The sequence below is a fragment of the Coturnix japonica genome, chromosome 5, assembly GCF_054131305.1.
Source record: "Coturnix japonica strain WE chromosome 5, WE-NBRP24, whole genome shotgun sequence".
NCBI classification, from domain to species: Eukaryota; Metazoa; Chordata; class Aves; order Galliformes; family Phasianidae; genus Coturnix; species Coturnix japonica.
Window position 1 is genome coordinate 34,657,352 of NC_140667.1, and position 27,520 is coordinate 34,684,871.

Consider the following 27,520-nt stretch of genomic DNA (forward strand, 5'->3'; position numbering starts at 1 on the left):
TTTAACATGACCCAGTGTTTATTGACTTCTGCCACACTTTTTCTTTAAAAAGAATAACAGGAACACAAAATGTGATGCATGATAAAATACTACTACTGGTTTCCATATCAATCCAATGCAAAGTGCCAGCATTGTTGACCAGCATACAACCTGACAAGAGAAGATGTAGTTATAACTCACTCAGATATCTGCTGGGAGTACATAACAGTCAAAGTAGAACTAGTTATTTGCCTGCAAATAGATACATTTTCTTCTAGATGCAAGTGGTGTTAGAGCCAGCTATTTTGCAACAGCAATATATATATATATATATATTCCAACAACTTTACAAAATTCAGTAGGAAAGGACTAAAACTGCTTAAAGAGAAAAGAAGAAAAGAAAAAAAACCCAAAACAAAGTGGACCTTTTTGAACATTACTTTGCTGAGGCCATTTGTCATAGAACCAGAAGTAATCTAGAGAAAATTAGACTTATTAGAGGCTACTGTGCCCAAAAAGCCTGCAAGTTTTGTTACAGGTTCATTACAAATAGCCTCTGGACTAGTCAACTGTCTCCTGGCCTTTTTTCTTCCTGCACAACAAACCTCATCTATCAGAAACTGTGGCCTGGTGGCTCTGCATATTTCCCAATGTACCCCGATTTGAATGAAATTGCATTTGGAAAGGCAAATATATTTGCTAAAGAGCCACAACGAACTGCAGGATGTGTACATGTGGCAGGTAGCATCTCCACAAATATGAATAAAGAAGGCACATTACCTAAAAGTGAAAAGCTTTTGAGCACTAAAAATTAAATGCCTTTTCAAAACTGGATGAGAAGTGCCCTTTGGCCATTAATGTTTCAGCCACTTTGCCATGAAAACAAAACCCAGAGAAAGGAAAGAATCTCCTTGAAATGCCCTCTGCTGCCCCTAGAATTCTTACACAATTACATTCCAACAAAACAGTTTGCAGCTATGAGAAATCTATGTAGAAAACATTAGACTGGATTCCTACATGCCCATCAATCACCACACCGCCACCCAATTATATTACAGCATCTTTGAGGAGACCATTCCACTGACCTGGAAAGGGGGCAAAGGTCTGAAACAGAGGACAGGAATTGGTTTCAATATCCTGTGTCATAAACTGTTGTTTTTGGTTTTGTCTTTTGTTTTGTATTTCACTACAGTGTTAACAAAGAAGGCGGCAATGTTCTCTGCCACAGGATAATTGTTTTCTCTATCTAGACCAGGAAGATATAGGCTAAAAATGAAAACATGTACTTTATTTACAATAAATGCATCTATACTGTTCCAACCTCCATCCACCATGTGTTGCTGCTCACTGCTGAAGGCAGATGGTAGCTCTTAATAACCGAAGTACCTTTCTTTCCCAAACTTTATACAAGTCTTTTCCCCTTCCACCCTACCATTTTTCCACTGTTCCAGGCTCCAATGAGAGCTGTACTAACATCTTCCTAGTGCATCGTTTTAACGTTACAGTCTCCAAATACAAAGCGAGACTTGACCTGCTGTATTAAGCTGTCTTGGCCTCGCTTAAAAGTACACAGAAGTTTAAAACTCATGTTCCATTATCAATTTTGCATAGCAATACAACAAGATGAGATTTTTTTTCTCCCACCTTTTAAATAACAATCCCCTCGTTGACCCTTTCAGAGAATTTGACACCTACCATCTTCCAAAGGGTTACCTCTCACACTTGGGGAACAGACCTAACTTTCTCCACACACAAACATTGAAGAATGAGAATTTCAAGTCATCATTAAGTTTCTTTCAAGTCTATGTTGCATTATTTAGATGCAAGTGAAGCAGAATAATGTTTTTCCTAACATTAAAGGACATCAAATTATTTGTTTTTTCCTAGTTTTAAGTTGTGAGAGTGTTTGTGACACATTCCCTCATATTCCTCCCCTAAGGTGCACAGTCAGGCTGAACAAAGTCCAGTCCACATGACGAAAGCTGGATCTCTGGGAGAAGACTAGAGAGGTTGAGGGGTTTCATAGCACTACTGTATTTACATTCAAAATTCAAGAACAGCTTTTACTAACACAGAACTGCTTAAGAAATACACCATTTCTATTATCATTGTTTAGCATAAGGGAATTTTGTCCTTTGTAGCTGTCACCCTTTTGCAATGTAATAGCAGCTACTGCACGCTTCCTGTTCACTCCCTAGCTGAGGTGCAACAGGCCCAGGTCCACTGACAGTACAACAGCCTGGCATGGTGTGGTTGACTGGTCTGGGGACCGGCAGCTCAGGAAGGCCACGTCAGCTACTGTGGGCAAGTGGCACAGAAAAAGCTCTCAGCTCCATTAAGAGCTATTCCAAACTGCACAGTAAGTGCTGGTTGTGGACTGTAGCTTAAACACATTGGACATAACTCAGCAGTTACTCATTGAGTCTAAGTTTTTAGAAAATAATGGAGAAAAAACAAAGTGCTCTGCCAATTGAATAATCTGTTGTATATCTCATGGCTTGAACATAACAGAAGTAGTTACCAGGCATAATAGAATTGAAACAGAATCACTGTTTCATTCAAATTTCATACACATGCAAACAAAGCTAAACAAGTGTCTTAAGTAGGGATAAGCAGCACAGAAATCAACTTCATGTCAACAGTCATTACCATACATTTGTCAGACTGCCAGACATATTTCATTTCAGATTCACATCTGTGTCATACAAAATATGCTTGATGGAGAAGAGTCATTAAAAAGACATTCAGCTCTACCTAACTGATGGCCTTTAGAGCCAGTGCATTCTGCGCCATCAGCCTTCAAAGTTTACTGAACTTCTGGGAGGAAACAGATGCTTTAACAAACAGTGAAAATAGAAAACAAAACCAATCCAGCTCAGAACAGAAAGAGAATGCCTTTACAAAGGTGTGGACTGATGCATAGCCACTCCCCTCTCCAGAATGGGACAGAAAGGGAAGTGCAATGGCACAGCTCTAACAAAAGCAACCGAACTCCAAGAAATGTGATGAAAATAGAAGTCCGTTTGGTAACTCCTGCTACAGAAGAGCTGAGCCAATATTCCATACAGCAAATCTGATGAGCAGTCCATGAACAAGCCCATGTGGGACATACCATAGAAGACCCTAAAAAAAATCCAGTTTAATATCACATTTCCAATATCTCTTCTTGCCCATCAGCAGTCTGCCACAGATTTTAAACTTGCAAAGCTCCTTTCCATTGAGCTAGATTTATATTTTTTCCCCAATAAAGTGCAAATAAGACTCAAGTTTTTCTCACTAGTTCCAATGATTGTTACCTTGGTTACAAAAGTGATCAAAAGCCAGTTGGTCGAGCCACTACCACTAGGCTTTTTTTATTTTTCCCTTTTATTTATTTATTTTTAAATTAAAACCCTGGTTACTTGTTCCAGCAAAAGGCAAATAGAAAACAAAGGTTCCTTCTGCCAGATGCAGGCACGACAGGAGGCTGCCTTAAGTACCATCAATACAAGATGCACATGCTAGACAGAGACACAACCAGTGCGTTCTTGTGCATAACAAAAATGTGCCATGGTTCACTGGAAATAGAAGTCATCTTTGGGATCCTATTTCTTCACAAAGTTCAGAAATTGTTGATTAGTCTTCATTAAGAGCTGCTTCTCTCTTCCTTGCGTCTACATCAAAAAGACCAGAAAAATTAGAGAGTTAAGTGAGAAAGTTCCAGTAGCATTCATCCAAAAACACAAGCAGAATAAAGATGGTTTGTTTTCAATGGATAGCCCTTCCACTTGAGACTCTTGATAAGAATTCATCATGTAGGCTTAAATGCTACACGAATCCACAGCATGTTAACAAGACAGTTCTACTAAGGTTTTGTATCATTACCCTGTTGATGCTGAATATAAGTCATGCAGCATTTAAGTAGCCCAATTATCTTTCAGAGACTCCAGATTTGTGGTAATTTTTCCCCAAATCTTGGTCCCTTGCTCGTATTCCCATCTAAGAATGAAGTCTCCATTTGTTCTGCCTGCCAGCTACAGAAATGACATCTATTCTGAAAACCATTTGATTAATTATGGTTTTGATGGTCTCCAGCTGAATAGCATACATTTGAAAAAGAATACTTTCAATACCACATTCTGAGGAACTGCCTGAAGCAGTCCCTAAAGACCAGAAATGAAACTGATCCAAACAGCAATGCTTTGAGCATATCAGGATCCTCAGTCCCCTACTTGTATGCTAGTACTTCAGTATCAGGTGCTGCAGACCAGAAAGCTGGAGTCAGGTCATCCTGGGGTTCCACAGAAATGTTTCTGGGATGATCTCAGGCCATCTGTGAAACCAGCTGAAAGCAGGCAGCTCATGGAAACCATCATTACCACAGCTACTCCAGCAAACTGTGCCAAAAGGTGTACTCCTATGTATTTATAAACTTTGTTTCTTTCTAACTTACATAGTCTACTCATTCCAAGGTTATTACAAACACATCCACACAGAAGTTACTCCTAAGGTAAAACTGACATCTCAGCTGTAGATTTAGAAGAAAATTTTAAAAATCACCTCTCCCATACTCCCTATTAGGGTTATTGAGGCCAGGCCTTCATTTTCTTCTTTCCCAACTGTCCTATTTCATATCTGATCACTAGTCCTAAAAAGGAAGGTCTTATTCTTCCAGCTACAATATTTTGTAAAACTCATACCGGTTAAGTTCCTGAACTTTTTTTTTGCTTCTGCTCTTTCTTCAGCATCAAAATACCACACAGTCATGGCATATCTATAAAAGAAAGAAATCTTGTGTTTGGTTCAAGTTTTGCTAATAAGTTTAATTCTTATGCAGAAATCAAACAACAAAACAATTCATAAATTTAAAAAGGATACTAGTGGCACATATTTGAAGACAAATACAGATAGCCCTTCATATGTGTATTCAAACAAGTAGGACAGGAATATAGGTGAGAATTTCTGCTTGAAACCATAAAAGAGTGCACAGCCCTTGGTAACAGAGAGCAAAATAGCTTACAGACCTCTGCATGCTTTTCTGTTCTGGGATGCCTTTAGGCAGCTTGGAGACGCCCTATGTCACATCAGCTTTTCATAGCCTGGTGACAGACGGTAGCCCAAAGAATCCCTGTAGTGTTATGAGGGCAAAAGAGTGACCTAACATTTCCCATCTAAACAGCTATGCCCAGCTTGGAAGACTTCTGTCACTAGTGAAGGACTTTTTTTCATCACAACAAGTATCTTATCTTTCAAGCTTGCTATTCTTCATTTGATGAGAAACTCCAGTAACTGAAAAATATGAGATCTATTCAAAATCTGGCTACTTTTTACACACATATGTCTTAAATACACAGTAGCCCTAATTTTAGATACAAATGATGTGATATTGGTAGTAGACATGCTTTGTTTTTTCCTGGCAAAACTTCAGCATCAAATGTACTACCTACCTGGTTGCATAAGAAGGCTGGACTTCATGAGGGTTCCTTCGATCTGACCAGAAAAAAAGCAACCTGTCAAAAATTGGCTCAACATCTGCTACATAGGACTTCCCTTCTGGGAATATTCGAAGAATTCCACCATGGAGCTGAAAGAAAAGGAAGGGTTATTTGTTACACATATAAACAGCCACATATTGATGTGAGTAACAACATATTTTCACTTCCTCATCATCCAAACTGAGTAAACATTTAATGATAACCAAAGCAGCTATATGACAACACTGGAACTGTACACTGCATCTCCTGGCCACCTCAACTTTCAAACAGTTTGCAATGTTTCAGCATAAACATCAAGGGGTAAAGTAAACAATCCAAGAAAGAAAACAGTGGCATCTTGTGGTTTATAAACCCTCATTTTGTTTCCATATTAAAAGTATGGTAAATTCCAGGCTGACTTTAATTGTTTTTAGTAATACAAACAGAAGCAAGAGTACCTCCCTGTCAGGAGACCCAGTGGTGATTAAGGATGCAGAGAACAAACTAAGTCATGTGCTCATTCATAGATCATCCTGAGCTGGAAGGGATCCACTAGGATCACCAGACCTATCTCCACACAGGACCACCCAATATCTGAGAGCATTGTCCACATACCTCTTCAACCCCAGAAGGCTTGGAGCCAGGCTCTCTGGGGAGCCCATTCCAGAGCCTGATCACTCTCCATTGTAAGGAAGAAAACCACAAAAGCAACTGCATTAAGAACTTCTGTAAGTCTAAATGCTAGATTTGGGCTGTCATTTTATTCAGCTTACAGAATCCACTTACTCCTCAGGGGATTATGATTCTTTCTAGAGCTTCATTGCTCTTTTTCTCTAAACAAAACTAAGTGCCACAGCCCAGAGCTTACAAGTGCTATTCTATAATAACAAAACAACATGTGTGTGGGATGGGAGACAGAATGATAAGGAAACGGTTCAGATTTTTACTTCCAAGAGGTTGCTATAAACACCAATAAATGTATGTAAAGCAATGAAAAAATGGACAAGCTGTTCAAAAGTTCATCACAGTTTGCAGAATCAGCTGACTTCTCCAAAGCTCTGTTTCTGAAGTAGTTTTAATTAATGCTCTGCCTTAGCCTTCTGGCTCACTCACCTTGGAGTCCCAGTTTTTATTCAGGTAATAAATACAGGTAATGCAGCGCCCATCGCCATTTGGGTTGTCCACGTGACGCACATACCCAGTTCCATTTCCAGGATAACAAGCAACCATAGCCTGAAAAAAGATAAAGATTGTGGAAAATTATTTCTCAAAGATGCCCACATTTATTTGTTCTTCTCTGAGCTTCCTCCCACCACCAGTTTTGCTCCAAAAGCTACACCAGGAGGATTTTTCACACAAGCTTTTTTCACTGGATAGATCAGTTAGTGTGAAATTCCAAACAGGAAACAGATAACCTTCATATTTCACAGTATGCTCACCAAGACAAAAAAAAAAGCAAACAACAACAACAACAAAAAAAAGGTATTTATTATGCAATATTTTTGTTCTCTACAAGCTACGTGACTCTGAAGCCGTTCGAGATGAAGTTTGCTCGAGTTTCTAAAGCTGAGCAGTCATTGCAAAACTGAATTGCCAGTCATAATGAAAGTAGAAAGCGGTCCCAGGACATCATGCCTTACTACCTCTGTCTACTTTTCGTATCTTCTAACCTCTGTCATATGCATCCCACTGATCCAACACAAAGTGAGGTTCCCTAGGAAGGGTGGGTAGAAGTCCACAGAGCAAAATGTGCAACTTTTTTGTGCTGTGTTTGCACAGGGCAGCACATGTTTGTTTTCACGGACTGAGCCACAAAGCTACCAAACAGTTTTCAGAAGCTTTGATCATCTGTAGAGCTGCTGAAACAATCATTTAATTCATTGTGGAAATTTCACCTTGAATGATGAGATAAACTCAGTATGACTTATTCCAAACCACACAAGTGAATTCAAGACAAAGGGTCTTAAAAGGGTTTTTACAGCAAAAACATTAAACTTCAGTTACCACCATTAGCATCTAAAGAAGGGAAAAGCAGGAGAGACTGCTGGTTGGATACAAGATCTTTGTCCCACAGTCACTCCTTCACTGCTGGAACTACTTGGTAATGATATCAGTTACCTTCTATTGAGTTTGCTCTAAAAACGTGGCAATAGAAGTCCTGTTCCCACCTCTCAAACATCTTTCATTTCTTGCCAGTATTAGCACCAAGAGTGATGGCAGATGACATGATGTGTTAATTTATGGATCTGAACTCAATATCTAGAAGTAGTCTCTCACGGCTGAGTAGGGAGGGCTTCTTTTGAGTAGGGAGGATTATATTCCTTCATCTGCTGTTAGGCTGTGCCACTGCCTGGATGCTGCTGTGCAGGGGCACACCACAGGTTCCCTTTCAGCTTGCCGTCTACTGAGATCCTCAGAGTCCTCAGGTTGCCCTGGGGAGCAGAGCAGCCCCCCAGGGGCTCTTCCTTCACAAGGGCAAGATTTTACATTTGTCCATGTTGAATTTCATGAGAATACTGCAGGCCTGTTTCTCTAGCCCATCTGCTTCCCTTTGAGTATCAACCCTGCCCTCAAGCACATCAACTGGTTCTCCCTGCTTGGTGTCATCTCAACTTGATAAGAGTGCACTCTGCCATCTGCTTCTGGTCATTGATAAGATGATTAACAGGACTGGTCCTAAGACACGCCCTGTGGTGCTGCGCTTGTTACCAGGCTACAGATATAACACAACTAATCACTGCCCTCCACATACCCAAGTACTCAACTGGACTTTTTACATCAGAAAGCATCCTAACTTTTTTATCCAAAGTATTGTACATGCTTAATCCATAGGAAGACTATGTGATTTTGCCCCACTGGCAAGACCTGCCCTTAATAATTTGCCAAGCACAGTTAGTAACAACATTGAAGATACAGTATGGGCTTTACCAAGAACAACTGAAATTTACACTTAGCAACATTAGGGTTCTTGCATTTTGCTTCCTGTCACACATAAAGCCATGCTGTTCATGGCACTGAGATGGGGTAGAAGTCACTGTCAGCCAGCACAATGGATCCCTTGGGCCCTCTGCTACCAGAAAAAGGAGTTGGCTAGTTAGGATGTACATACAAACACCTACAGCTCTAAAATCTGTATTTCAAGTGACGTGCAAACTGGCTCTGCTTCTTCCCTATGAGGACCAGCAGAGCGGTACCTGCAAGTAGCATCTGCACCTAGACACCTCAGACAACAGCTGCTTTGAAGCTGGTGCCTCATAGGGGCAGGAGATCATGTTGAACAACAGTAAAAACCTTTAATTCTCAGTAATAAGCCCTCTCTTATCACACCTGGCACTTGGTGGGTTGCCTTGCCATTGGTGCTGTCTGTTCTGTTGTCATTCTGGTCTATAAATGGCTTCATAGCTGAGCTTATACTTCACCATCAGCCTAAAGCAATGAACTGTAAATGAGTTTGTTGCAGGCTGACAGAAGTCACAAGCCAGCTGCACCTGCAGTGTAGGGATGCTCTGAGGAAGCTGTACCCACACTGGACAACCCTCTAGCACACCCCCCATTCCAGCACAGGAGCTTACAAAGGTGAGCTCTTAATCCACCCCATGATAAGTGAGCTCGGTGAAACCTAACAGTTTAAATAACCCTTCTCTAAAGCTGGTCCTTGCGTGTCTGGAACATGACCCCGGCAGCTGAGAGGGCAGGAGAGGGGGCAGAGGCTTCCGGTAGCCAGGCAGCAAGCCAAGAGTGGGATCCGGGTCTCCATCACAGCTACCACAGCTGCCACCAGGGAGATGCAGCCTGTGCTGCAAGATCACTGAGCTGCCCCCAGAACTACCCAGTGCTACTACTATTAAACATCATAATCAAAAAGGTGCTGGAGAATAACATACTTCAGGCTAGATCCTTAAAGGGATTTAGGTGCTTTGCTTACCACTGAAATCTGGGCATAACGCCAGAGTTTTCCCTCAAATAGTATGTTCTGTTAGCAAAACTTGTGCTTCAACCTGGAGACAATGATGCATTATTTACTGCAGGCACCTTTTGCAACCACAACACACAAAGCCCCTGGGGATCAACCAGCAGAACAGTTCCCACAGAATCCAAGAGCTCTGGCCATGCTATAGCTTAACTTAAAAGAATTTTTGCTAGTAGCAGCAAAGGGAGAAAAGCAAAAGTTCCTGGCATGGAGAATACTTGAACAAAACCTTAAACAATGAAGGGAAATCATTCTGGTCCTCCTAAAACTACATCAGTCTTTATCAGGGAACAGGCTGGAGCAGCTCCAGAGCAGATCAAGCTCACTTCAGCAGGGACTCCAGCTGTTAGCACTACTTTCGGATTCATTCAAAGCAAGCAAGAAATAGGAGATGAGCTGCATGACCCAGACTTAATTTAGGTAATTGGTAAACACTGGTATTTGCCAGTTAAGCAGAGAGAATAGCAACAAAAGCTGGAGGGTGGCTCATGGTAATCAAGCCATTCAGCCCTCAGGTGAGGGTGCATCAATGAAAACTTTTTTACTATTATGCCCACAAGACTGCACTGCTTTTGGGGGAGCACTTTTTTTCATCAGCCAATTCCAATTCTAAACTAGCTCCAGCAGACAGCAGTAAGCAGAAACATACCTAACTTCTTTTATTTAGCAATACAACCCATGGGCTTAACTTCCCACAGTAAGCGCCAGAGGAAATTTCTTCAGCTACTTGTATTATTTTGAGTTAAAATAGATGGATTTGTCTTCCACAACAGCTAAAATTTAAGAACCAACATGTAAATGCACACATTTGCAGTCACACATACACACTGTACTTTGAAGACCAATGCTCCAGTGGTGTAGTTGACAATCACAAAGACTACAAAACTTGGAAAATAAAAAGCAAATTATCAACACAGCAGTTTCGGCACTGTCACTTGCTATCAGAGATGTTAGGTATCCCAAGAGGGTGCAAAGCAACCACCAGTTAAACAAGCAGCAATCAGCAGCTTTAGTAAGGAGACAGGAATCATCAGGAAGCTCCACACTGCACAGAACTTGCAAAAGTAAGTTATTCATCCTTCAGTTTTAAGTATTACACTCAGGTCAACCAGAAAAATCTGCAAGTCAAACAGCAAGACACCAGCAAACTTTGGAGAAAGATAAAGAAAACAACAGTTCCATAGAGAGGTTTCTTCCCTGCTTTTTAATGCTTATAGCAAGGCAAAAAACATGTTCTCTCAGCTGATAGCCAGGACCATGCTGTGAGGCACCATTCTGCTACATTTCAGAAAACAAGCAGCACTGGAGTGGACTGATACTTGGAACAAAACACTTCAAAAAACACTTCAGCTAGAAGATGCACACAAGCTGAACAGGAGACCACAATGGCAGCAGGTGAGGAGGAGATGCCTACTGCTCAGCCATAGCCCCACATGCTCCTAGGGTCTTCTACAGGTGCTGGTGCAACCCCACACTGATCTCAGCCTTTCCTTTCAGAGCCGGTGATCTACAACCACAGAAAAGTCACTCGTGTAACTTCACCCTGCCAACACACACGACCCATTAACTAGAAACAATAACATTTGTTTTTTCCATTTGCTTCATCAGAGTCTTGGATACTGTTGAACAGCTGCCACTTTTAATCCCTTGTGTAGATGGCCTCTGCATACAGCTCATGCATAAAACAGGTAAATTCAGAAGTCACCTGTAAATTCTGTCCGATGAAACAAATTACTATACAGACAGAAAGCAACACTGACCCAAAATATTGCTATGTTGTCTGTCTGGAAAACCAAATTACTAAAAAGAATTAAATGATGTTAAAGCCACTGCAGCTTTCAGATACATTTTTATATGGCTGCACGCTTACAAGTTTCAGAAATTTCTGTTCAGTATAAGGTTTCTAACCTTCAACTCAAGTGAAAACAAAAATCACTTTATCAGAATTTAGGAAATGAGGATTACTGGGGTTCACCTGATTGACTTAGGTCTGAGTGCATACTGTACTCAAACCACTTTTAGTTTGCTGACAGCCGGTACAGTCAGAAAGCAAAAAGCACACAGCATGCTCCACATTAAAAGAACATGAGTAGTCTGACATTTCATGATCAAAGATGAGAGATTCTCAGTTGAGGCTTGTCTGACACAGGCACAACAGGATGTTTATTAAGTACTTGCTTGTTGCACCCAATTGCGCTCAAGTGTTTGTTGTTTTTTTTAACTGTGTAGCACATAACAGTTAAGTATAAAACATTCATGAACATTATTAAATACTAGTTTATTTTAATTTATGAAAGTTAAAACACTCAACTACTATACTGAAGAATAAACTATGAAAATTGGTCTAATTTATTACCCTGTAGAGATGGTTGGGAACAAAGAAAAGGAAATTATGTTAAAACAAAAATATCAGAGACATTAGCTTCATGCCTACTGCAAACAGAATCATCAGTTCCAAGGGGGCAAAAACCTGTTCATTTCATTCACATAAATCGCAAAATGGGCTTCAGCAATAGCATTTCATGAGAAACCATTACCTCAGCTCCTCACACATAACTTGATTTTCAGCCTGCAGATAACTAGCCATTGGATTCACAGAGCTAAGCCTCACCTTCTGCTTGGTCAGCCTCCTGCTCCGGGTTGGAAGCAACGGGGGAGAAGGTTGTGAGGAAGGAATATATAAAATAATATATAATTAAGAAACACTGGGAAAAGGGCTAGAATTTTGCAGAAGTCATCCACATCTTTTCACTTCAGCTACCATCTTCATACTGAGGCATAAAGCCAAACAGTATGGAAAACATCTAAAAAAGTAAAAAAGCTGATGGAGATAACAATAAGAACCCTGGGGCTACCACCTTCTTCCATGAAGAACAAAGCAGATCAAACTCCGTGAATTCACCTTCAAGCACTGTTTGCCTGAAACTTCCTTTATTAGCTCGTCTTAGTAGCCCTAAGCACAAAGGTGCCTGGGAAGCAGGTGAGAAGAGTCTTCTGAAGGGCAAAGAGATATGAATGACCGATAAGGACCCTGTACTGGGAGACACCTTCTCTATGGAAGTCTGGAGCACGGCACGTTGGACACACATCTTCATTCCTGCTGCAAGAACTTGTAACTGTACAAACAATTCTGTTATTTTGGACAGGATTTTAGCCTGTTGATCTGGTTATTTGCTTCTCCTTGAATGGGTGTGAGCTTTCTTGTCCAACTGAGATCTCCCAAGACCTAAAAGTTAACCTTTCTCTTTATTCCATTTTGGTCTTTCACATGCACCACTTTAGCTCAATTATCGTTTTCAAGGTTCACAGAGACATATTTTGAAGAAATTTTGAGTGGCTGCCTGAGAATGGGAACTGGAAGAATACTGCTGAAAAAGATGATAAGTCTTCTAGTGAAAGATTTGTAAGAACTGAGGTTATCTCGGTTATGCTCATTCTTAAGGAAGTAAGACAGAAGGGCTTCTACCCTTAGTTCAGAAGTTGTTCAGTAAGCAGAAACAAAAAAAAATACACACAAAATTTCTGTTTATGGATTATCATCATCCCACACAGATGTTGGTGACTGGCATATTATCCAGCAGTAACTCAAGGAGCCCCTAATAAGGGTTCAAGTCTTACGGAATTTGTAGGGCAGCTAGATCATGGATTGACCCTGATTTAGAAATGAACTATGAAATGAATCTGTAGCATGGTTCAGGAAGTTTTTCTAATGATAGACAACAAAATTTAGCTCTTCATGGCTTAAAGAGCCCTATTAAGGAAAGAAATGGCTTCAGGATGACACTATTTTTCTTCTTTTGTTAGCAGAACACCCACTTTGAGATATCTGGATGCCCTTCAGTTTCCAGCTGGCTGCCAGGGTGTTACCACTATACAGTGGGAAGGCACAGGGCAGCCATGGAACAAACAGGACCTGAGCTGGCAGTAACCACTTGCAGCTGCCAAGAGAATAGGGAGCATTCGTGAACTGAGCTTTGAAGACAGCAGTGAGTTTCCTCAAGATCTCCCTGTTGCTGGATGCTCCTGGGGTCCCAGAGTTGGAAAAGCTATTCAGAAAACTGCAAAGGACCTGATGGAGGGGGAAGGTCTCCCTGCTTCTGAGGAGAATAATCTGATTTTTGATTCCATGGATGAAAGAGTCACATGTATTTACCTTCTTCCAAACAATGTCTGGATTGTTTTGTTAAGTAGAAAAAAAAAAAAAAAAATCTGCTTTCGGGCAACCACTCAGACTCTGTCTTCAGTCACTTGGCAAGACCAAGAGAAAAGGGAAGACCAAGGTTTAAGGAAATAAATCTAAAATTGCCATAGGATCCCAACTGTACTTGCAGCAAGCAAGACTTAAGATTAACCTCCTATCTTGCACGTTTAATAATCTACATATTCCTGCACGCTCATCAATTAACACTTTTCTCCAGGTCCTCAGTGCTCCTGTCTTACATTCTGCAACTGGAAAATCAGGTTAAGACTTATTTTACATCATCCTCTGACCTAAAACTAGCTTTTAGGCTGAAACGTTACCCAGCCATTGCGCCTTGCTAGCAGAGACAATACGGCTACAACAAAGATTAACGTGCTGTGAAGAGCAGACATGCCATCGCGTCAGGACCTGAAATTTAAAGGCTATTGCCAGTGAATTAGTTCAGTCAAGGATATTCAGATTAAGCCCCCAATTAGCAGCTGTAAACATGCGCAGTGCCCCAGTGTATCAATAAAGGCTGTTTCAGTTCGGAAGGACCGCCCACCCTCGGCTGCCGAGCCCTGGCTGCCGGCCAGCGAGATGATGGCTTAATGACAGTGCTACGTGCAGAGCGTGAGGCTATCGGCAATCAAACGCAAACTTTCCTCCAGAGTACACTTCATAGAGAAGCTGTGGAGGGAAGAGGAAAAAAACCGTGTCTGCAGCACGCACCAGCAGGGCACTTCTCTTTGCTGGGTCTCACTGGTCTCTCACACCTGCATGCCTCTTACAGATGTGCTAAAGCACCTGTGCTTCAATAAAATGCCCTGTGATGTTGCACTCTAGGATTACTTCTGTACCTGAAGATCTCTTTCATCACCCAAAAAACTACTTTGCTCCCACTCTCACCAAGAAGCAAACTAGGATGACCAGCACTAATGAGAAAGCTCCATACTCATCTAATGTGGGTGTACATCTAGCACGGGTACAAATCTAGTGCAGGTGCACATTCAGCGCAGATGTAGGAAGCTCTGTGATGAGCCCCAGGGGGCAGGGAGAAGGCCACCCCCACGGAAAGGGAATTGGTCAGTGCGGGCTCATTAAGGAAACGCGTAAGGATGTCCCTGGGTGTTCGGCTCCCAGTGGGGAATAAAGGCATGGCAACCAGCAAATACATCCTCCACGGGATATTCCCACCTATTTTGTAAGAAGATAAGGTCATAGGTCCTTTAATATTCCATTCTTGTATCCGTTGTCAGGAATTAAGACCATTTCAGTTCGGCTACTTAACTAATCACCCGGAGGATTACACTACGCTTTTTACTGCAACATTTCAAGACTTCTGTGTATTTCAAAGCTCTTACAGGTGCATTAAAAAAGCCCAAGAAAGAGCCACCACAGCAAGTCTGTTCAGGTTTCTTGCTACTCTCAGAGCTGCTTGAGCTGGCAAAAGCTCCCTTTTTCATCACCTGTCATTCACTCTTAAACCTGTGGGCTCAGTGAGTGAACACTGCTGCCCACAAGGTTTTATCCCCTGCTAGAGGGCACCTGCAGTGCATTCCTCACGTATCTCACTCCAAAGGTGGCTGTGAGCCACCACCATCTTGAAGACGACTTCAATGGAGACAGACATTCCCCTTCGCCCCTGTCTCAGCACCATGTGTCCCTCGCAACCAGAGGCGGCAGGATCCAGACTAAACACTGTCACACGGCGGTACAGAAAAGCGGTTTTCTCCTCAAAAAGCTGTTAGAGCCATTCAGGCTTAGGAGGCTGCCGAGACATTACTGCACTAAAACTGAGCTGAATGGTTCTCAAGTGTTTGTTATCACAGCAGTATTGCCAAATTAAGGCTAATTGATGAAACCAGTTATCTCCTACTTTAACTTTGCAGTGAAGCTGTCTCACTCGCCTCCTGCTCCCCCCACCTTTGTGAAGGACATTGCCTAGTTAACAGCACGTTTACCCTGCACAGGATTTTGTGTAAATTAATATTTCTGGGTAAACTCATTAAAGTTACCTATAATAAATTACCATCAGAAATAATATTGTTGTGCCTAAACAACATAAGCACTCTTTATCTGCTTTGCTTGCACATGAAGTTTTGACGTTCTGGCTACCCTTGTACCTCACACAAACGCAATCTGTTGAGTCTGGGTGCAATAAAAGGGGGTGAACGTGTACATAGTGACACAGCATTTTTCCCAAGAGAAAAAGAGAGAAGCTGTTTGAATTCAAGGCCGTTTATGATGATATAACTATACACCTGGTCTAAGGTTAGGCAATAAAGACATATTAGTAAATAAATAAATCTATCTATTCATTTAAGTGTGGTTGTACCTCCCCCTCCCCCCCTACCTCCCCCCACCATCCACAGTTGATGTCAACAGGAACTAGGCAACTATGAGCAAAGAAACATATATAGGTACACATATGAATGTACATGGCAAGGAGCCCCATCGATTTGCACACCTTTGTTGTTACATATTACCGTTTAAAAAAAAAAACCTAACCCACAGTTGAGGAAGCTTAGTCTTAAAACCCAGCTGCCAGAGCCCAGATGTGAACTCAGTCCACTAAAATCCCACTTTTTTTTTCTATTGGTCAAGACTGCAGGTTGATGCTGCCAACACCTGACAGAAACGTCCAGCCCCACAGACTGACAGTATGGCCATTCACAGTGACACACAGAAGCCAAGCGGTAGACCTGTGTAGGACGTGGCCATTGGCTGCAAGTTTCCTTCGCAGCCCCCTTCGCGCTGCTTCCCTCCTGCTTTCTGTAGCCTTACTCAGTAGCTCTCATTGCAACAGACCTCAGGAGGTCTTAAGACAGAATTTGGGACCAGGACGTAAAGTAATAGTGTTTCTTAGCATGCAAAGTAGTTTTTGCAGGAAGCACTGCAAGCTCTGAGCAGGAGGTGTGGTCTCTGGTGTGGGCTCAGGACGTTTCCTGAGGATGCAGAAAGCCTGGAGAGGTCTTTCTGGCTCTGTTCCCTTCATTTTCCTCTTCCTCTCCAAAAGCTTTCCTCTCTGGCATCCAGCATGATGGGAGCAGTATGTCCTCAGAGCCACTGCAGGTGTGGCTGACAGAGCTGTGTGGGAGCAGCTCTCCAGGGGTACTTGCTGGGCAGCCAGGGCCAGCAGCCCTGTCCTCACCTCTGCTGCTTGTTGGGATGGAGGCAAGAGAGCAGGGGGGAGGAAACCCCATGACAAGGGGAGATACAGATATATGGGGGCCAGTCAGAAATAGGAGAGTATGGAAGCATCAGTAGGCACGGGAGTGAAACGGGCACCATGTCTACCTCTGGTCACCATCAGCATAACTGCTGTTTTTCCTAACTGCAGCCAAATCATCGTGCTTAGCTAAAGTTTGTTCTGTGAACTGTAAGCAGTGAGACAGGCTTTTAACCAAGTCTTAGAAGACGACAACTGTAACTTAAAGAATAATAGGAAGTATTTCTATCATTTGCAGCCATATTAATTGTTTAAAACAACAACATACAGGTCAACAACTACATTTTCATCCTTGCTAAGAAATTATCTCTGTAAGTGTCAGGCAGGCACCAAGCTTCTAAGTCACTAGTTAGGTGCCAAGTCGTGTATTTGGAAATATAAGTGAAATAAAAAACCTTGACATGTCAGCTTTTGACAACTATCATATGTTGAATTACAGTACATTTGCCAGTAAGGACTTGCATTTGCAAATTCTCTGATTGCTCCTCCACAAAGAGGAAGCATGTAAAATACTTAACCAGGCAGTGACCCTTCCTGTTGGCCAGCTCCAGAGACACCATGCACACGTTGCACAGCCAAAAGAAGGCAGAACACACGTTAACTTAGGAAAATGGAAGCAATGGTAAATTCTGTAAAGAATGAAGTTATCAATATGTCCTTGGGGACCCTGTTCTCATTTTGCATGGCTAGTCATATACCATGATTTGAATGTCTGAATGGAAGAACATGCTACAGCACTTACAGTGAAACTCCTCCCTTTTCCGCCTTCAAACTACTTCTACCAGGTTCCTGATAGGAAACGAGAAAGGAAAGGTGCAGTTACACTTTACATAGTCTGTAGCAGCAAACACAACAAGCACAACATAACCTAGGAATGGAAAAGTTGAGAACTGAGACTTATTTAAACTAATATTAAAAAAAAAAAAAAAAAAAAAAAAAAAAAGCACACTCCAACCAAATTTTCATGTTTAGATGTATTTCCACCAGCACCTACTGCCTGTAGCTCACTACTAAACACTGCTGTGCATTCCAGGCTCTCCCTGTTCAGGGCAGCATTCCCCAGCCTGTACTGGGCTGCACACACTTTCCCATATGTGCTGCTGTGATAACTCTCCTGGTACGAGCAGCACACACACGTATGTTGTATTCATATATATATATATAAGTTATTAGTTGCTACCAAAGTAGGTTGCAGTTCCCCAGTGTTTGCCAAAAGATGTGGTTACTCTGCCATTTCCAGCTGACACAGCTTTGGGCAAACTGTTTCCAGACTGTGTAGACAGTGTACTCTATACACTCCTCTAATCTACACTGTTCATTTGTGCCATGGGTGACTGGTGGCACAAATGTTTGCTGGGCTTTCATGGATGCTTTCCATTAGGCATTTTGTGTGATGGCACTGATTTTCTTCGTCTGTGCATCTTATCAAAACACAATGATGACAAAAAACGACTGTGAGGAAGAGCTCCTCTGTCACTGAGGGACAGAAGATGCAGATGTGAATGAGTGACAGAGGAAAAATGGGACTTAGAGCTCTCCAGACCACTGCAGAAGTGGTATGAATGGCACGCCTGTAAATAGTTAAGCAGCAGGAGACAGTCTACTTGGCAGGAGCTTCCTTCATTATTTTTCTTCCTCCTCCTCACTGTCTAAATATCTAGAAACCTTGCTTTCTTGACCAACTCCCTGTCGTCTCTTTTCAAAGCAATAAAAGATCTGAAACAAATTGCTACCTAGTGTAAAGCGTAAATCAAAACCTTTTGTTAAGCCACCCTGCAGTATTTTATTCATAACCCTGAGACCACCAAGGGGATATCAGCTGCCCTTGCACAGGTACCAGAGGCAGTTCTGGAAGAACCTCTACCCTACAGCTCTTCTGCTAATCCAATCAAGTCTTTTCAGATTCTTACGGAGTCTTATGCTGCTGGCAGCCTTCTAACAGCACTGTTTTAGTTATCAGATCTAAGACAGAAGGATTACAATCATGATAAATCCAATGAAGGTCTACCAATTCCCTCAAGTTGCCGTGCACATATCCTCCTCCATAAATCTAAAACAAGCAACACTTATTCACCAGCTTCCCTTCCTGACCTCCTAACTATCACAAGCCATCCACTGCAAGGTAGCCAAGCACTGTGTGACCTGCTGGTGCCAAAGGACAACTTACCTTTGACCTATAACGCAATGAGGGAAGTGCAATCCTTCTTGAAACAGAAGCAGAACTTCTTAGAAAAGTACATATTTAATAATTCTAAGTACTTTGTAAGAGTCATCTTGAAATATTCATTCAGTGTTGATCTCTAAGCGTGCCCAGCCCACTCAGCAAGCATCAATTTTTCATCTATTAAATATTAATTCATATTTGGGTCATTGTGATTATACCTCCTTTCTGATTTTATCTTCCCTATGCCCCATCCCTTCCACATGTGGGAAGGAATCATAGAATCATTACTGTTGGAAAAGACCAAAGAGATCATCCAGTCCAACCACCAGCCCATCCTCACCATCCCCACCAAACTATGTCTCACAGCGCCACATCTGCGTGGTTCTTGAACACCTCCAGGGAGGATAATTTTACCTCCTCCCTGGGCAGCCTGCTAAGCCCCATCACCACCATCACTGCTGAGAGGGGAAAAAAAAAGAAAAAAAAAAGAAACCTGTCTAGAAAGAAGATAAGTTATAGCAGAAGAGAAAAGGGAGAGAGAAGAGGCATCCAGGGATTAATCTAAGACAGTTGCTCCAGAGGCAACATCCAGGATAAGGCAATGCCAATCAAGCCTGGAAGTTGATGAAATAAGAGTTTACTTTGTCATCAAGGTCATCACAGACAGATGGAATTCTTAATAGAAAGGAAAAAGTCCACAATTGTTCATTAATAACCACCTTGGAAAAAGGCTGTTAACTCAGTCCTCCTTGCCAGGCAAAGGGATAGTGGGGGGCACTGCACTCTGAATCCCACAGCTTTCCCTAGCAACTCTCCCAAGGACACTGTGCCTGACAGTGCTGCACACACCCATCAAGTCCAAAGGACAAGCATACCATGACACAAGCGGCTCTCTTGCCACTTGCTTTACCACGTACCTCCCTACACAGCTGGGTAAGGCTTACACCGACAGCTAACAAGCAATGAGCCCTTATACAAAAACAAATTGAGAAGCACCTATTTACTTAGGACTTGTGAGTAATAGGGATATTGGCTGGCACACCAGTATAGCTTCATCTGCAAGTCTCTGGCTTTACAATCTGACATAGAAGCACTGGAATGGACTGGTACCAGCACAGCTATTGCAGTGGGTAGGCAGGTACCGAGGAAGATGTGCTACCAGTATGTGAAAGATTGTGGAAACACCTCACTGCTCTGCCATCATTACATATAGCTCAGGAGTCTAATTAGCCTCATCAAGCACTGCCTACCTGTAAAACTACAGACATGAAAAACATTGAGAAAACTGCCCTGCCACCATACTTGCACAAATACTGGGTCCTCCACGCCATCGAAGCACCACTCAGGTGGTGGAATAGCCATCTTCAGGAATAGCCATCTTCTGTCTTCCTCTGCATCCTGACTGCATAGTGCAGGGAAAGACTCCTCAAGGAGGCCAGTGGGTGATTTCAGACAAGCAAAGTCTGGGCAGGAGGGCCAACAACAACCACTGGCTGGCAGCAGCTCTGGTGCCACACACACTGAGGATGGTGCAGTTTCTCCACTTCTGCCATGAAGTAAGCCTATCATTAGTGCACTAAACTCAAGTTCTTAGGAGCAATAACATGAAACAGGTACTAAGCTTAGGTGTTGAAGTGAAGCGGCTTATAAGCAGCTTAAGTACAAGCTCCATTAACATCCTACCAAGGCCACCCATGCTCCTGAGCTCACCTGTGGGCACGTGCAGCACTGTCTGTAAAATATTGACCCACTTTGCTAATACCCTGTCCCTGCTGAACCAAGAGGCAATCTTAGCCTATTGCAGAAAATAAGCATATTTTGAAACCTTAAAAAAGTCACTGAGAATAATTTGATGAAGAAGAAAAACAAGCTAATATACCCAGGTTTATATTCATTTATTGCTCTGACTGCCAAGTAAAAATTATACATTCCTGTGTATAATTAACCAAGCTAACTAATCTTGCTTGACAAACACAGATATAAACATCAGTTTTGACATGGAGCCAAAGCAACCACTCCAGGATCCCTGCCAATGCTGAATTCCTCAGTCTGATATCATAAAATGACTTGTCTGCTGTATTTACAGTTCCAGTGGCTCTGGACTCTGCCGGCAGCCAGCCAGAAGAACAGATTTGAACCTACCCATTATGCCAGAACATGTGCATTTGATTAGGAAAAAAAGAAAGAAAAATTATGCATATTTTTTCTGGATGGCAGTATGCATCAGACCTCCCATTGTCAACTAATTGCAAGACATGCTGCTATGCAAGTATCAAAAATCCTTTGTGAAGAACAATGAGCCAGTATATTTCTATAGGCAGATCTTCAGCTCTGCTATACCGCTTCTTACACCTGCACCTCAAATCAGAAAAAGCAATGTCTCTTCCTGCTTTAATTGCAATGGAATATATAAGCATAGAATAGATATACATGTATATTTTCCATAAATACATAACTGTTTTGTCACATTATCTGATCTGATGAATTTGGAAAAAGAAAAAACAAACCCAATCTGTGACATCTTATGTATTTCTTAAATCCTCAGGAACAGAAATCTTGGTAACAACCTGCTAGACAGGCTGGATTTCAAAACCTACCTACGAACACACACAAGAAGGACCTGCTTCATTTTTCAGTTGTCGCTCATGAGCGATGCAGTGCCACCACCATGCAGTGCCTCCTTCTCCTGTGACCTTCAGAGAGGGCCCACCATGGTCTGGGTGACTGGGAGGTATGCATCATGAGGATGCCGAAAGCATCCCAGAAGAAGAGTGAAAAACCCACACAAATCTTTTGAAGCACAGTTTTCAAAAGAGTTCACATCCTACAGGGACTTCTAAGCAAATGAAGCTCATATTGAAAATATTTTTTTTACTTCAGGCCATATATTTGATATTGAACAGTATCACTTGGTTTCTGAGCTCCAATTGTCAGCCTCAGGCTTTCTTCAGCTCTTAGGACTAGGGCGGCTTGCCTCATTTTGCAGCCAGTTGGCTTATCCAGCATGCGCAAGGTGAGCTCAAGGTCCCCACAAGCTACCCTCACATACATTTCAACTCACAGCAGCACCAGAAGTGTATCAGTGACGTGCAGCAGGCTGTGCCACTGCCAGGACTAGTGTGCAGAGTCCACACCATGCCCTACGAAGCCAGATTGTCAGGCCCTCACACCTGTAGGACCAGTGCACACTGGGCCTCAGTGCTGACCTGACACAAGTGGCCCAGAGCAGCAGATGCTGGCAGAGGACATCACTCAGGCACCCTGCCTGACTGAGGGGAAAGCCACTCTCCTCCAGAAAAGTGTGAACAAGGGAACATCCACATCCTCTCAGAGACAGGCAAGGTGCCCAGGCACTCTCTTGGAAGTGGGGAGGGGGGGGCATTTCTGCAAGCCAGTCCCCATCCCCTGCCTCCCACCAGAAAGACTGCACACACCCAGTTCTCCTTAAACTCTGCAGTACCTCTCAGGCTGCTGAAAGAGCAAGTACCCCAGATTCCACAGTGACTAGCACACCTGCAGCTTCCAAGTTGAAAATCACATTTCTTGTATCTGTAAGGAAAGATTTCCCTTTTTTTGTTGTTGTTGTTTTGGGTTGTTTTTTTCTGTTTGTTTGTTTTTAGTTATTGTTGCCTTGGATTATTTACTTGTAATGTACAGGGATTTTTCATAAGACATCTCATCTACAGAACTTCACACCCACCCCCTGGATCACTCCACAACTTGTTGCAGGGCCGTGTCACTTCCACACCTGAATAACATGCAGGTGGGCTCACATTTTTCACAGACTGGAACATTTCCAGCACCAAGAGCCCCTGAAGAACCCAACTATCATCAAGAGGGACTTTGGGACAGAAGGAGCTAGATGCTGCAATATGCCAGCACTCCATGGGCAGGTGATTGGCCTCTCAGGGCACGCTACCACCTTGCTCCTCAGCTCCAGCCAGCATCCAGCTGCTTCCTACCAAGTGCCAGAGCTCCTGAAGCATGCAGATAGGTTGTCAGAATGTGACATCTGCCCTTGGGCCAGAGAGTTTCTCAGCAAGGATGTCAATCTCCTCATACCAAGAAGACTGAACCCAGCTCAAATACATCTTGGTGAGATCCTCAGACATCTAGCCACTGCGAAAAGGGAACCACTGTACTACTTTACTACCAAATGGAAATTCTACTTTAAGAGAATGCATAAGCCAACTAAGACTACGTGGGATATGCAAAAGAAGAGCACTCTAGGAGGATGTTATCTGGTTATTTTTATCTTTTAACCGTGTCAGCTAATATTTTTAAATATGACTTGTTCCAAAGATAAATTTGGATCACAGCGTTGCAAGGATGAAAGGTTACATTTCATTATCAGCCCTCAAATACCAACCAACAGCTCTTAAGTGTATCCGGTACCCTTGTAAAAGTTTAACTTCCATCTACTCTCTTTGATGTAATCTCAACTTTCTTGCAATGTTGTTGAAAGTCATATGGAAACAACAAAATCCTACTCTGACTTATTTCTCAAATGTAGCTGCAAGGAAAGCTTCCTTTGTTGTACAAGAGCCTTTCTTGTCTTCTGACATTTGTTTAGCTGCAAAAAAACAAAACCCATGAAGCACATTACAATAAGCAGATAGTAAGCTTATAAAAGTTCATTTATTAAGAAAACTTACCCTACTTCTCCAATACTTAAGCTGCAGATTAAGGACATACTATTATTTTAAAACCTTAAATATATAAATAATGATGAGGCCAATTCACTTCTACAACAAGGAGTTACCACATAGCCAAAGACTTACGTTTTCAACAGACTGATCTGGAACTCTTAGCCCTATCTGTCAATATTCATTTCCCAAACCAGTAGATAAAAGCATATCTCTATCTAAGAAGTGGTGGCCCAGTTGCTCAGAAACTTCTCCCTCTAAGAGGTTGTCTGGGCATCTATGTCTGTGTAGAGTTGATAGAACAAAAATAAACAAACACACAAAAATCATACTTTTAAATTCAGCGTATGTGTTCACAAGTCTTCAGAAAATAAGCAAAAAAGGACTGGTTTAATGGTGGAAGGAGAATGTCCATAGGTGACGTGGGAGCCTGCATGTACTGCAGGAGTCATTTGATTAGTCACGGGAATAATCTTCCTGCCAAAGGTGTCCCACATGCCAGCTACAGATGACAGCTGCTACTCCCATATCCATGGCATTTATATTATTAACCTTAAGGGATTTGTTACTCTTAATTTCAGATGGAAATTTCTCTTCATTTAGTTTTGCAAACTGTATGGAGTCCCTTTCAATCTCATGCTGTTGTACAGCATTTTCATGTACTACTTGGAGTCTGATACTTCCCTGATGAATCACAAGGGCCAAAAGACTCACTTGATAGCAAGCAGCTTGGTACTTATTTATAAAACAAGTTCTGTCATGTGTTACTGCTGTGGGCACAAAGTTGCGGCAAGACCACAACTCAGTTTCAAAGACCCTACATTCCAAGAGACCCTTCTCCCCAGCCAGCACCAACAGCCCTCCCACACCTAGCTGAGTTTTTCCCCAGATACCTCGCTAACATGCAGTATTGCGCCTTCAGCAGAAGCCAGGCAAACAGAAGTCACCCAGAAAAGGATCTAAGATGCCCTTAGAGGCATGCCCAAGCAGACTAGGTATTTATACCTTCCTACACCACAAATAAGTGAACTCCAATCCACTTTCCTTTTAAACTAAATCTACCCAAGCTTTAACCAGATTGATGGGCAGTTCAGTGGGGCTGCACAATAGAGCCATGCTCCATCCTTATATTTCTCCCATCACTGTGCGGAGGTGTGTGGGGGCCTTCCCACACACAGGTTTTAAGGGGTTCCCAAGAAGTTGGTAAACATGGCATGTTAGATCCTTCATTTTTCTGTTGAGAAAAAAAAGTCTCATCACCAATCACACATCCTTCTAGTTCGTTAGGACCCAACCAAATACTTAACCTTTCATTTGTCTTTTAATTAAAAAAGAAAAAAAAAAAAAAACAAAAACACCACCATTTTTATTTCTAGCATTTCTGAAGAAGACATGGATGTTTTAGAAGTGTGCTACATATTACAGAACTCAAGTCAGAAAAGAATAGAAAAAAGAAATGGGGACATTTTCAATATTCAGGACAAAGAAATAAAGTTAGTGCCAAACCAGCCTGCTTCACTACAGCGAGACGAGGACAGCAAAACGAAGTTAGGCTAAACTTAATTATCAACATGAAAAGGACAAACACATTTCACTGGGAAAGAAATCTACAAAGGCAATACACAGGGGTCCTCTCCATTTCCAAACATGAGAGCCTCGGGACAAAATACGGATTCTCTCCTTCCAAAACAAAAAGTTTGCCTCACTAAGACAGAGCATCCCTTACTTTGTGCCAAATCCCGACGGGAGCAGCTTCAGGTGTAGGACACCGGCACGAACACTGAAACTAGTTAGGACAGCACTGACAAACGGTCGCGAGTAGCCCAGCAGCCCGATCCAACCGAGCACGGAGGGGCTCTCCGTCCACCTGGACCAAGTCCCTGAAGGACAGTCAAGCCCACGGCCGGGCTGTTCTGGCAGGGTGCTCCCAGCACGACGGTGCCGGGTTCCGCAGCTGGCAAGTGAGGTGCCGCCGGGACACAGCACAACGCCACTGACGGACGAGGGACCGGCACCAGGAACGAGGCATCGGGCAGCCGCCCCAAGTGGCCCCACTCCGAGAAGCCGTCCGTGCTCCCCGCTCTCCAGGACAGCGCTCCCGGTGACGCCCGGAGCGACGCCACTGGATCTGCCCGACGGGGCGTCCCCGGGCCGGGAGCGGGAAACCTCCCGCAGCCGCGAGCAGCTCCGCTTACCTTGGAGCGCTCCTTTACGTAGTACTTGCCGAGCCGGCTGCCGCAGTACATCACCAGGCGGTCGATCAGCGTGAGAAGGAAGTTGATGGCTTCGCAGCCCTCCTCCGTGCCCCCGATCCACTTGATCTGGTCGCCGCGGAGATGCCGCTTGGCCACACCGCGGCTGGGGCCAGCCAGCTGCCCGTCGGCCAGCTCACCGTCACGGTGCATGCGTTTCACCCGCTCCAGCACGCAGTCGCCCACCACCTCCCCCAAGAAGTTGTCCAGGTAGCAGAAGCCGATGTCGTGCAAACAGGGCACGACGTACTCCAGGGCGAGCCTCTCCAGGTCCAGCCGCATGATGTGCCCCAGCGGCATGGCGCGGCGGGGACGGGCGCGCCGCTGCCCTGCAGGCACCCGCCTTGGGAGTTGATGCCCGCCGGCTCCAGGCCGGGACGGGACTCCGGGACGGGACCAAACTTTGCGGACGCCCGGACCGACCGGCCGCGCTCAGCTCCGCGCCTCGGCTCAGCCCCGCGCCTCGGGGACGACGCCGCCGTCGGAGCCCCGCGCCGATATCGCTGTTACCGCACACCACCCAACCGCTCCCTCGCGACGCCCGCAGCCCCCCAGCGCTTTAAGGGGCGGGCGGCAGATGGCCCCGCGCTGATTAATACGCGGGCTACGTGCGGGATGTGTGCTCGCAGCCCGCCCGCTCCCGCCGCGCCGCCGCACGTGGGTGGAGCCCGCCCGGCACGGAGCGCCACGCCTTCACCGCGCCCCCTGCGGCCACCGCGGCCAATGGGCGTCCGGGGGGCGGGTCCTGCCCGAGGGGTACAAGCGGCGAGCAGATCCACACGTGCGAGCAGGGGGCGCGGCCTGCGGGCAGAGGGGGCGGGGGCAGCGCCATTGAGGAATTCTCCGGCGGCATGTCGGCGTGCGGCGTGACCAACAGCGGGTCCGGAACGTACACGGCATTTCTGCCGGTGCTTTTCGGCTCCCGAAGCGCAGTCTCAACAACGGACGCAAATATTTCATATGGGTCATCGGGGCGGCTTCACACGGCAAAGAACACCACACTTCCTGAGATTTAGTTCATAAAAAAGTGCTTCCCCTAATTATTCACCCCACGGGGCTTGTTGCACTGCTGGCGCTGCTGACAAAGACAGCCCCTGGGCTGGGCTGCCAACATCCCGCTGTACCGCCGGAGCCACACGAGGCAGCCCGTCGCGGCTGAGCTCCACGTTCCATTCAGAGGCAAAGCAAAAAGCAAACAGCGGCCGGGACGCGATATCGGGACACTGGGGTCACCTAAGTCCGAGCCGAGTCTCCCCTCAACTACGTACAGCCATCAGCGCTCCGTGTCCCACAGAGCCACCTCCCAGTGGCCATGGCTGTGACCATGACTGTGACAACGTGCGGTACTGTCACGGGAATCAGCCTCACTTCTGCTGCCCTCCAGAAGCCAGAACCTGTCCGGATTCACCCCAAAAGGCAACATCTAGGAAAGACATTCTTCCCTCACCGTCGGGTCTGCAGTCATTGAACCACAGAACCACAGGATCTTTTGAGTTGGAAGGGACCTTTAAAGGTACATTTAGTCCTGCGATGAACAGAGACACTTGAAGCTAGATCAAGGTCCAGCCTGGCCCTGAATGTCTCTAGGGACCAGATGTCCACCACATCTCTGGGCAACCTGTTTCCAGTACCTCACCACCGTTA

General features: G+C 44.0%; 1 protein-coding gene across 1 annotated transcript; it reads right to left on the reverse strand.

The window, feature by feature from the left end:
• Window positions 1-26,550, reverse strand: EGLN3 (egl-9 family hypoxia inducible factor 3). Its single transcript, XM_015865016.3, has 5 exons — window positions 25,820-26,550; window positions 6,546-6,665; window positions 5,406-5,542; window positions 4,659-4,732; window positions 1-3,632 (listed from the first exon to the last, which is right to left on the reverse strand). The coding sequence occupies exons 1-5, from the start codon at window positions 26,174-26,176 to the stop codon at window positions 3,595-3,597; spliced, it is 726 nt and encodes a 241-aa protein (XP_015720502.1). The 5' UTR covers window positions 26,177-26,550; the 3' UTR covers window positions 1-3,594.
• Between the last annotated feature and the right edge of the window lie 970 nt (window positions 26,551-27,520).

Coding starts and splice junctions, on each gene's coding strand:
- EGLN3 (XM_015865016.3), bottom strand. CDS start 26,176: ATGCCGCTGGGGCACATCATGCGGCTGGACCTGGAGAGGCTCGCCCTG. Junction 6,666..25,819: donor ACGTAAAGGAGCGCTCCAAG/GTAAGCGGAGCT, acceptor ATCTTTTTTCAG/GCTATGGTTGCTTGTTATCC. Junction 4,733..5,405: donor CAGCCTTCTTATGCAACCAG/GTAGGTAGTACA, acceptor TTTCTTTTATAG/ATATGCCATGACTGTGTGGT.